The sequence below is a fragment of the Musa acuminata genome, chromosome BXJ2-7 (assembly GCF_036884655.1).
Source record: "Musa acuminata AAA Group cultivar baxijiao chromosome BXJ2-7, Cavendish_Baxijiao_AAA, whole genome shotgun sequence".
In the NCBI taxonomy this organism is placed as follows: Eukaryota; Viridiplantae; Streptophyta; class Magnoliopsida; order Zingiberales; family Musaceae; genus Musa; species Musa acuminata.
Window position 1 is genome coordinate 29,050,629 of NC_088344.1, and position 11,545 is coordinate 29,062,173.

Consider the following 11,545-nt stretch of genomic DNA (forward strand, 5'->3'; position numbering starts at 1 on the left):
CGATGGTGGCGGCTGCTAGCTAGGCAGTAGCGATGGCGGTGGAGAAGGGGCATGGTCGCTGACCAAGACGCAGAGGTTCCTTCTCGATTGAGAAGGATCGGCATTCGTGGCTACCGACTTCACCTTCCTCACACAAATTTCTTTTTTTTTTTATAGCTATGACAACACTGCAATGAGAACGCTAAGGATCACCGCTCTGATACCAAATGTTAAGACCCTAAAGTCTTATCGTCGCTTTGATACCAAAATAATAAGACCCAAAAATCTTATCGTAAAAGAAATGAAAGAAAAGGGAATGATTGTATTGAGGGGATCGGCCTCCTTGATCACTTCGAGGGGATCGGTCGTTTTGATCGCTTCGAGGGGATCGATCTCCTAGGATTTGTCATAACAAACTGAAATAATATTTTATTGATTGATTCATTGCAAAAGAAAGGGTTATAATACTATTTATAGAGTTTCACATCGACTCTTAATAATAAATAAATATTAAATAAACTTCTACCCGATTCTAATTGAACTAAACAGACTCAATAAACAAGTGAACTAAACTGACTCAATAAACATTATTCAAAAGCTCAGAAAAAGGGTCCTAACAGTGTCAAGCGGTGGTATCGCCTAGTATCAGAGAGTACTAACCGATGGTATCACTAGACTGGACGATGGTACCACCCAGTGTCAATGTTACAGCCAATAGTACCGCCCAGCACAGGTGGTGGTACCACCAGGATCCAGAAAACCCGGGATGAGACCTTTTTTTACTCCAAGTTTGAAGTCATTTGGGGTCTATAAATACCCTAGCTATTCTTGCGTAGAGAAGCACAAAATTGAGTAGAAAGGGGAAAAATACTTTTGAGAAAGAAAGGTTGTAATCTCTCTTGAAGTGTAGAGTTACTTCTTCATAGTATTTAGAAGTTCTTCTAAAGGGAGAAGTGATATCTAAAAAAGAGAGGTTGTAAAGGTTCTCTCGTGAGACTTTCAAAAGGAGAAAGAGTGTAAAAGGATAGTTGATTTTTGCTCGCTGAAAGAAGATCGGTAGTAGAAGCCGGTGGCCTCGAGTGAAGAGGAATCGAGAGTGGATGTAGGTCACGACGACTGAACAACTATAAATCTAGTTTGCATTTCTATTTTGCTTTTCATTTTCATATTGCAAACTGATTTACTTGCTTATTACTTTCACTACGCTTACGAACATGCTTTCAAGTCAAACATTTTTCTGATATCGGTTTTCATCGTACAAAATTTCAAATCGATGTAATTTTTTCGAAAGTACTAATTCACCCGCCCCCCCGCCCCCCCTCGAGTGTGATCCTCTTACTACCAACTTGGTCCTAATACAAAGTGCATGTACATGTTATGATACAGAAAGTAGAAATCCATGAATTTGTTATGTTTGCTACGTATGCATATAAATATTTTGAATTATCTTGATATAAAATTTTACCTCTTTATTTTGTATATATTATGTTATAAGGTTATGTTTGCTAAAGAAGTTATAGAATATTATGTTTATCGTTAAATATCACTTGTGGATGATTTTAAAATATTATATATATAACATAATATTCATCAAAATAAAGTTATAAATGCTAATATGAATACTCATTATAGATCTTATTTTATAGATAAAAATATTAGTATCTCACTCAAGTAATTGGGTAGGAAAATGAGCATGAGCTGTCAGTGTTTTTATTTTGATTATAAATTATAATTATGTATATATATATCACCATGGAATCCTATCATTTTTTATATAAATTAGATTGTCTATGTTTTTATTAATAACAATAAAAGAATTAGAAAGTGACATATTATTTTAATTATACATATATGATATGAGTGGGACTGTTACACAACCCAAAAGATACCTTATTCTCGGGACCTTTGAATAATTTCTCGAACTATATCTAATAAAGATATTATTAGTAATTGAGTAATTGTATTTAGTAAAATTATATTTTATTAAATTTGAAGTTATATATATATATCACCTTGAAAATTAATAGAGCCATTGTCTCCACCTCGAATTAGAATCCCCAAAATCGAAAGCCGATTGATTTGTTCCGATTCCTTTGTTCTTTCTCTGCACGATCACTCTCTTTGCGTTCTTGGATGCGCGTTCCGGTCGCCAGAATCCGGCTTTCCTCTCCGAGAACTCTCAACTGGGATGCCCTGGCTAACAACAGATGCGCACCGCCCCGAGACCAGGGCCAAGCTTTTCTTTCCTTGTACCGCGAGATCAAGCAATCGTCCATGCACCTCGACCCGACCGTGTTTCCCCCGGTCTTCAAGGCTTGCGCCGAACTTCGGTCCTTGGAGCAGGGCACCGCGGTCCATGCCGATGTTGTCAAGACGGGCTTTCTGTCGTGCACCTCCACTTGCAACACGGCCATGAGTTTTTATTTGAAGTGCGGCGCCACGTTCTCGGCGCTCAAGTTATTCGATGAAATGCCGCAGAGAGATTCCGTTTCATGGAATGTGATGGTCCATGGGTTCTTAAGTCGCGGCGACTTTGAAGCGGGGCTGGGGTTGTTCAGGCAAGCCCGAATCCTGGACTTTGAACCAAATGTGGCCTCGTTGGTGCTTGCAATCCAGGCTTCTTGGAAGTTGGATGATGTAGACGAAGGTCTAAGCCTGCACGGTCTTGTTGTGAGGAACAGGTTTGTTGCTGATGTGTCCATTCAGAACTCACTGCTCTCTATGTACTCGAAGTTTGGAGATATGGATTCTGCAAAGCAGATTTTTTATGAGACCGTCGAGAGAGATGTGATTTCTTGGAGCGCGCTGATCGGTGGGTATGCACAGACTGGGAAAGCTTTTGTGGCGCTGCAGCTGTTTCGAGAAATGTCGAACGAATATATGATTGATATGGACGGGTTAACTGCAGTTGGTGTTCTTCAAGCCTGCAGTGTCATCGAGGACATTGAGCATGGAAGATCGTTCCATGGTCACTTGATTCGTCGAGGTTTTGCAGGTGACCTGTTCATTGAAAATTCTTTGATTGATATGTATTCAAAATGCCATGATATTAGTTCTGCCTATAGAGTCTTCGATGCGATGATCAGGAGGAACACTGTTTCATGGAACAGCATGATATCCAGCTTAGTCCATACTGAGAAACATTGGGAAGCATTGGCATTGTTTGATTCCATGAAAGAAGCTGGAATTCAGACTGATGAAGTAACACTAGTGAATCTGTTGCAGTCATGCAAGAAACTTGGCCAGGCAGTTTGGTGCAAGTGCATCCATTCCATGGTCATTAAGAGGCAACTGATATCAACTAACATGGTGTTGAACAACCTGTTGGATGCTTATGCTAAGTGCAACTATATGGAACTGGCTATGGAAATGTTTAAAGGAATGGAGAATAGGAATGTGATCTCGTGGAGTATTGTTGTTTCAGGCTTTGTGCACATTGGCCAGCCAGACAAGGCAATTGCCTTCTTCAGGGAGATGTGGTTGGCAGGAGAGAAGCCTAATCCAATCACAATGCTGAGTGTTTTGGAAGCATGCACTGTTGCAGCAGAGCTTAAGCTGTCAAAGTGTGCTCATGGTATTGTCGTGAGGAATGAATTCATGAATGAGTTAGCCATTGGTACTGCAGTTTTGGACATGTATGCAAAATGTGGTGATGTGAATGCTTCAAGAAAAGTGTTCCAGGCAATGCCACAGAGAAATGTTTTGTCATGGAATGCAATGATAGGGGCATTGGGAATGAATGGATGCGCACAAGCTGCACTTGCTGTTTTCCATGAGATGGAAGTGGAAGATGTGAGGCCTAATGAGGTGACCATTCTATCAATGTTGTCTGCCTGTAGTCATGGAGGTTTAGTAGAAGAGGGCCTCTCCATCTTCCAGAGGATGAGTGCGGATCCTTTCCTCCAGCCTAGTGCAGAGCACTACTCTTGTTTGGTGGACATGTTGGGAAGAGCTGGAGATGTTGAAGGCGCACTGGAGGTGATCAAAAAGATGCCCAAAGAACTAGAGGCTGGTCCTGCTGCTTGGGGAGCTCTGCTGAGTGCATGCAGAAGTTATGGGAATTGTGAAGTCGGGAAAGATGCTGCTTCTCGTATTCTTGAACTGGAGCCTACAAATTCGGCAGGATATTTACTGACATCAAGTATGTATGCAAAGGGAGGATCGATCCATGATATGGCAAGAGCAAGGTTGTTGATGAAGAAAAAGGGGGTGAGGGTCATCAGTGGTTACAGCTTGGTGCATGTGGATCAAAAGGCTCACAAGTTTGTTTCCTGGGATGGTTCTCATTCTCAGTCTGAAGATATATATTTCATGGTTAAACTTCTGCATAATTGCATGTACTTGGCTGGAAAGGATGATTACCCGATCATATAAACAAGTTTGGAGAATCATATGCACTGGGCTGGAGAGAATGTTTGCCTTGAGAATTCTTGCTGTGATAGACAAATCATAATGGTCAGCAGTTTTTATAGTGCCAAGACCATTTCAAGATCATCTTCAGCATGTACAAAGGTAAGGATACATACCAAATATTATTGATGGAGACCAGGGAGAAAGCAGAGACGTTTCCATGATTGTTTTAGAGCTCGAGGATAAAAATCAAATCTTGGCTACATATGCAAGTCTTTTCTTATAATGAAGGTAATGCTTACATATCCTTTCAACAAAATTTCACTTTTGTAGCATCCCAACTCTCAGCTGACATTCTACTCTTCTGTTTGCTGTTTTATGTTACCTCATCCACTATTAATGCACTGCTCATGTTGTATTGGTTACATGTTTAGCTCAAAGGAGTACCGTTGAGGATGGATTGGACAAACATGTTCCAGACCAGTCAAATCCCTTTGGCAAGCATTAAAAACATTCCTGCTGCAAAAGTCAAGCAATGACGTACCCAAAGCTACTCTTATTGTGAAAGTTTGAAGTTTACTAAGATTCTTTGATTGTGAAAAGGCATGAAAATGCTTGAGTAGAATTTTTATTCAAAGTCGTCTACCAAGAACTGTGTTAATGAGCAATGTCAAGAATGGATATGACTTTAGTTAGTTTGGTAGAAGTTTGGAGATGCTCTAAGAGTAATTTTCAAAGTTTACAGTTAATGTTCAAAGTTTGGAAATCGTCACTTGCTTACCGTCCGTAGACTTTGAAATTTACTCCCAGCGCATCACCATTTCAGAAAAGAGTTGTTGGAACTCGTGACTTCAAATGCACAGCCGTTACTATTGGGCTTTTAAAAAATTGTGCATCCTAATTTTTATCTGAGTTTTTCTTTAATCAAATTGATGATAATATCTTTTGCCCACCATCAGTCAACTTGGTTGTTATCGCCTTTGTCAAATTGATGAAAATTGATGAAATTGATGAAAATATCTATCGCCACATTGTGCTTCAACCACGATGAAAATATCTATCGCCACATTGTGCTTCAACCACGAGCGACACTGCTCGTCACATTGTGTTGCTTTTATCGTTGATACCCTCATTACTGACACCCTTGCTGTCCGGTTCTAACGAGGGCCCTGTTGGGCTGATAGCCCATATTCAGTCCATGTGGGTTAGGGCAGCCCACAGCCCACACCCCCTCTTAACCTAACCCTAATTAAGATTAGGGGGGTGTGGTGGCTATGTTTTAGACGCAGAAAAGAGGCAGAAAAAGGCAGCAACGTGGGCAGCAACGTTGATATCCTCGTAGCAACAAAGAGAGAAGAACAAGGCAGAAAAACAAGAGAAAGAAAGGGAAGAAGACAAGGACAACGTAGAGATACTGTTCTCAATCATCTAGCAGTGTTCTCATCTCAGGTTAGATTAAATCTACAGTAGACTCTTGCTGTGATTACTTGGGGAGGTTTTAGATATTGTGGGCAGTGACGTGATCCTTGTATCCTAGTTATTCTCTTGTGGTTGTTGCTAGGGTTTTGGGCAATAGATTGAGATTTGTATATTCATTATTCTCATAGTGGATTATCTCTAGTTTGCCCCGTGGTTTTTACCCTTCACATTGAAGGGGTTTTTCACGTATATCTTGGTGTTATATTTGATTATGTTTCCATTTTATTCCGCTGCGTATTATGGTCTTCTAGTATTTGTTCATATACAAAGGTTATTCCTCTTTATATCCCAATCAACTAGTATCAGAGCGGGGTTTTGGTGATTTAATTTTTGTATTTGAACATGGAGGCCAGTAATATTTCTCGCATGATTAGTTTGAATGGAAATAATTGGATGATATGGAAACCAAGATGGAAGATCTCTTGTATTGCAAAGATTTGTATGGACCTTTGCAAGGGGATAATGCAAAACCTACAACTATGATAGATGATGAGTGGAAGAGGTTAGATCGAAAAACAATTGGGTTTATTAGACAATGGCTTGATGATAGTGTCTTTCACCATGTTTCTACTGAAATTTCTGCATATTCTCTTTGGAAAAAATTGGAAAGTCTCTATGAAAGAAAAACAGCTGGCAACAAAGCTTTTTTGATCAGAAAACTTGTGAACCTAAAATATAGAGAGGGTGCTTCTATTGCTGAGCATTTGAATGAAATGCAGAGTATTACTAACCAGTTATCCTCTATGAAAATGTCTCTTGATGATGAGTTGCAGGCATTGTTACTTCTCAGTTCATTACCAGAAAGTTGGGAGACACTGGTGGTTTCCCTTAGTAATTCTGCGCCAAATGGTATTGTCACTATGAGTCAAGTAACAAGCAGTTTGTTGAATAAGGAGTTGAGAAGAAAGAGTTCAGCAATATCTCAGAATGATTCACAGTCACTTATCTCAGAGAACAGAGGAAGGTTAAAGTCTAGAAGCAGTTCACGTATGGGTAGGAGCAAGTCAAGATCAAGAAAAGATATTGTTTGCTATAACTATGGTGAGAAAGGACATTACAAGAACCAATGTAAGCAACCTAAGAAGAACAAGAAAAAGGGAAAAAAAGTGGAGTCTACAGAGTCAAAGGATAATACTACAACTACAGTGCAGGGTGGTGATTATTTGATTTTATCTCCTTCTGATGATATTTTTTCTTGTGTGTGTCAGGATCTTGAGTGGGTGATTGACACAGGTGCTTCTTATCATGCTACACCACGGAGGGAGATTTTTGCTACATACAAGTCTGAAAACTTTGGTGTTGTCAAGATGGGCAACTATGGCACAGCAGACATCATTGCCATGGGTGATATCCATTTAAAGACCAACCTTGGCTGCAAGTTGGTACTTAAGGATGTGAGGCATGTGGTTGACTTAAGGCTGAATTTAATTTCAGTTGGAAGACTAGATGATGAAAAGTTTGAAAGAAGATTTCACAGAGGGCAATGGAAGCTCTGTAAGGGTTCTCTTGTTATAGCTAGTGGAAAGAAATGTCATACTTTATACAGGTTGCAGGCTAAAGCTTATGGTGAGCAGTTAAATGCTACAGAGAAAGACTTCAGTATGGAATTGTGGCATAGGCGATTGGGACACATGAGCGAGAAGGGGCTGCAAGCTCTTTCCAAGAGAGAGGTATTGCCAGATCTCAGAGGTATACATCTGAACCCTTGTATTGATTGTTTGGCTGGTAAACAACATAGAGTTTCATTTGCTAGTGCTGCTTTGTCTAGAAAAATGCATGCCTTAGACCGTGTTTATACAGATGTATGTGGTCCTTTGAGGACAAAAACTCTTGGTGGATCTGTTGATGTTCTTGGTATAAGTGGTGCACTTTATTTTGTCACTTTTATAGATGATTTTTCTAGGAAAGTTTGGGCTTATGCTTTGAAGACTAAAGATCAAGTTATTAATGTCTTCAAAGAGTTTCATGCCAGGGTTGAAAGGGAGACAGAAAGGAAATTGAAATGCATAAGATCAGATAATGGTGGTGAGTATACGGGATTGTTTAATGACTATTGCAGGTCACATGGGATCCAACATGAGATGACAGTTCCTGGTACACCTCAACATAATGCAATTGCAGAGAGGATGAACCGCACCATCATGGAAAAGATCAGATGTATGCTTTCACAGGCCAAGCTACCCAAAAGGTTTTGGGATGAGGCTTTGAGGACTGCAGTTGATGTGATCAACTTATCACCATGTACAACCCTAGATGGTGATGTTACAGAGCATATATGGTCAGGGAAAGATGTTTCCTACAGGCATTTGAGAGTGTTTGGTTGTCGTGCATTTGCACATGTTCCAGATAATGAGAGGTCCAAGCTAGATGGTAAGTCTAAAGAATGTATTTTTCTTGGTTACTCACATGATCATTTTGGTTACAGGCTTTGGGATCCAGAAAAGCAAAAGGTATTCAGAAGCAGAGATGTAGTCTTCTTTGAGGATCAAACCTTTGAAGATTTGAAGAAGAAGGCACAGGCCAAGACTTCTGCAGAAGGATTAGCAGATTGTGACCCAGTTATTCCTCCAGTATATCATGGTGATGGGGGAGATGTGCAGGAAGATAGTGTAGAGCCTGATGTTGATCTATCTGCAGGACATGTTGAGCAAGAAGAAGTAGGAAAGCAAGTTCCAACAGAACCTCAGTTGAGAAGATCTTCTAGACAACGTCAACCTTCCAGAAGATACTCTACATATGAGTATGTGATGCTTACTGATGCAGGTGAACCAGAGAGTTACCAGGAAGCAGTTGAAAGTGAGCAGAAAGAGAAGTGGTTAGTTGCTATGCAGGAAGAGATGGATGCTCTTCAGAAGAACCACACTTATAATTTGGTGCTGTTACCAAATGGAATGAAGGCCTTGAAGAACAAGTGGGTTTTTAGGTTGAAGGCTCAAGAATATTGTTCTCAACCAAAGTACAAAGCTAGATTGGTTGTGAAAGGCTTTGGTCAAAAGAAAGGTATTGACTTTGAAGAGATTTTCTCTCTTGTTGTTAAAATGTCTTCTATTCGTGTTGCTCTTGGTATTGCTGCTAGCCAGGACTTGGAGGTTGAGCAGTTAGATGTGAAGACAGCTTTCCTTCATGGTGATTTGGAGGAGAAAATTTATATGGAGCAACCAGAAGGCTTCAAAGTCAAAGGTAAAGATAATTTTGTCTACAAGTTGAAGAAAGCTTGTATGGGCTAAAGCAAGCTCCAAGACAGTGGTACAGAAAGTTTGATTCATTTATGACAGAAAATGGATACAAAAGAACGGCTTCAGATCATTGTGTGTACATCAAATGGTTTGGTGAGGATTTTATTATTCTCTTACTTTATGTTGATGACATGCTTATTCTTGGGAAAGATATGTTTAAAATTGACAGGTTGAAGAAGAAACTGAGTGAGTCTTTTGCAATGAAGGACATGGGGCCAGCAAAGTAAATACTAGGCATGCAGATTTCCCATGACAGAAAAAACAAGAAGATTTGGTTGTCACAGGAGAAATACATAGAGAAGGTATTGGAAAGATTCAGTATGAGCAACGCAAAACTAGTTGGTTCTCCTCTTGCAGGTCACTTCAAGTTGTGCTCAAAACATAGTCCGTCAAGTGATGAGGAGAAGGAGAAAATGCAAAAGGTTCCTTATGCTTCAGCAGTTGGAAGTTTAATGTATGCAATGGTATGTACGAGGTCGAACATCGCATATGCAGTGGGTGTTACTAGTAGATTTCTTGCAAATCCAAGCAAAGAACACTGAGCAGCAGTGAAGTGGATTTTTAGATATCTCAGAGGGAGCTCTAAGGTTTGTTTAAGCTTTGGAGGTGGACCACATGTGTTGACAGGCTACACAGATGCAGATATGGCAAGAGATATAGATACAAAAAAGTCTACTTCAGGTTATGTACTTACTTTTGCAGGGGGAGCTGTGTCATAGCAATCCAGGTTGCAAAGGTGTATTGCTCTCTCTACCACAGAAGCAGAATATATTGTTGCTACAAAGGTATGCAAAGAAATGTTATGGATGAAAGAATTCTTACAAGAATTGGGGCTGAAACAGAAAAATTATGTGGTGCATTGTGACAGCCAGAGTGCCATCCATTTGTGTAAGAACCCAATGTTTCATTCCAAATCAAAGCATATAGATGTCAGATACCACTGGATTCGAAATGTATTTGAAGAGAAGCAGTTACAACTTCAGAAAATTCATACAGATGACAACGGAGCAGACATGTTGACGAAGACCTTACCAAAAGAAAGACAGGAGATATGCCGACAGCTGGTCGGCATGGCTTCACATTGAGGAGTCATGGGAGAGCCTCCCTTATGGGCTGAAGGGGGAGGTTGTTGGGCTGATAGCCCATATTCAGCCCATGTGGGCTAGGGCAGCCCACAGCCCACACCCCCTCTTAACCTAACCCTAATTAAGATTAGGGGGGTGTGGTGGCTATGTTTTAGACACAGAAAAGAGGCAGAAAAAGGCAGCAACGTGGGCAGCAACGTTGACATCCTCGTAGCAACAAAGAGAGAAGAACAAGGCAGAAAAACAAGAGAAAGAAAGGGAAGAAAACAAGGACAACGCAGAGATACTATTCTCAATCATCTAGTAGTGTTCTCATCTCAGGTTAGATCAAATCTACAGTAGACTCTTGCTGTGATTACTTGGGGAGGTTTTAGATATTGTGGGCAGTGACGTGATCCTTGTATCCCAGTTATTCTCTTGTGGTTGTTGCTAGGGTTTTGAGCAAGAGATTGAGATTTGTATATTTATTATTCTCATAGTGGATTATCTCTAGTTTACCCCGTGGTTTTTACCCTTCACATTGAAGGGGTTTTCCACGTATATCTTGGTGTTCTGTTTGATTGTGTTTCCATTTTATTCCGCTGCGTATTATGGTCTTCTAGTATTTGTTCATATACAAAGGTTATTCCTCTTTATATCCCCATCAGGCCCATGAGTGAAGTCAAAGGCTCTTGTCATCTATCACGAGGAAGATGATGATGTGGGAAAAGAACTCCTCAGTCTTTGATCGCAAGGAAGTGGGAGCGACAACCATGGTGGCTGTAGTCTTACTGAAGGAGGGGGATAAGGCTCTCACTCATGACTGACATTGCACAAAGGTACAAAGGTGACAGGAAAGAATAGGGAGGGGAGAAGAGTAGAAATAATAGGAAGGAGAGAGGAGTAGAAAAAAGAGGAGATGGAGAAGACGGAAGGAATGGGGGAGGAGGCAACGAGTGACTCACGATGGGAGCGGGGTTGGTGACTAATAATGGATGGAGGGCGTTTTCATCAAATTAAGAAAAACAAACACGTCCCAAATAAAAACTAATTTCGGAGTAAAAGTTCAACAGCAAAATTTTTTTAAGGTAAAATGCCCATCGTTGGTTGTGAGAGAGAGTCATTTACTGACATGATTCAGACACTGTAGAGAGAGAGAGAGACATTTACTGACATGATTCAGATATTGTAGAGAGAGAGAGAGAGAGAGAGAGAGAGAGAGAGAGAGAGTCATTACAACATGATTTAGACACGTAAATATCGAGCAAAGTCTGTGAGAATGCAGTTAGCCCTTCCCGTGTTGTCATGGGAACCTTGGCCCCTCAGCCAGTCCCAATCGACCAACACAACACGGCAAAATGACCTGCCTCCACCACATCGCCGCTATTTTGGAAGTACAACACATTGACACACGTTATAAGTGGTTGCCGACGGAGG

The 11,545-nt window shown here is 40.5% G+C and overlaps 1 protein-coding gene across 1 annotated transcript; it reads left to right on the forward strand.

Moving 5' to 3' along the window:
* Positions 1–2,032: 2,032 nt before the first annotated feature.
* On the forward strand, positions 2,033–5,073 carry LOC135617501 (pentatricopeptide repeat-containing protein At2g17210-like). The gene is made up of 2 exons (XM_065117808.1): positions 2,033–4,620; positions 4,764–5,073. Exon 1 carries the CDS (start codon positions 2,113–2,115, stop codon positions 4,351–4,353), a length of 2,241 nt encoding a protein of 746 aa, XP_064973880.1. The 5' UTR covers positions 2,033–2,112; the 3' UTR covers positions 4,354–4,620; positions 4,764–5,073.
* The last annotated feature ends 6,472 nt before the right edge of the window (positions 5,074–11,545 follow it).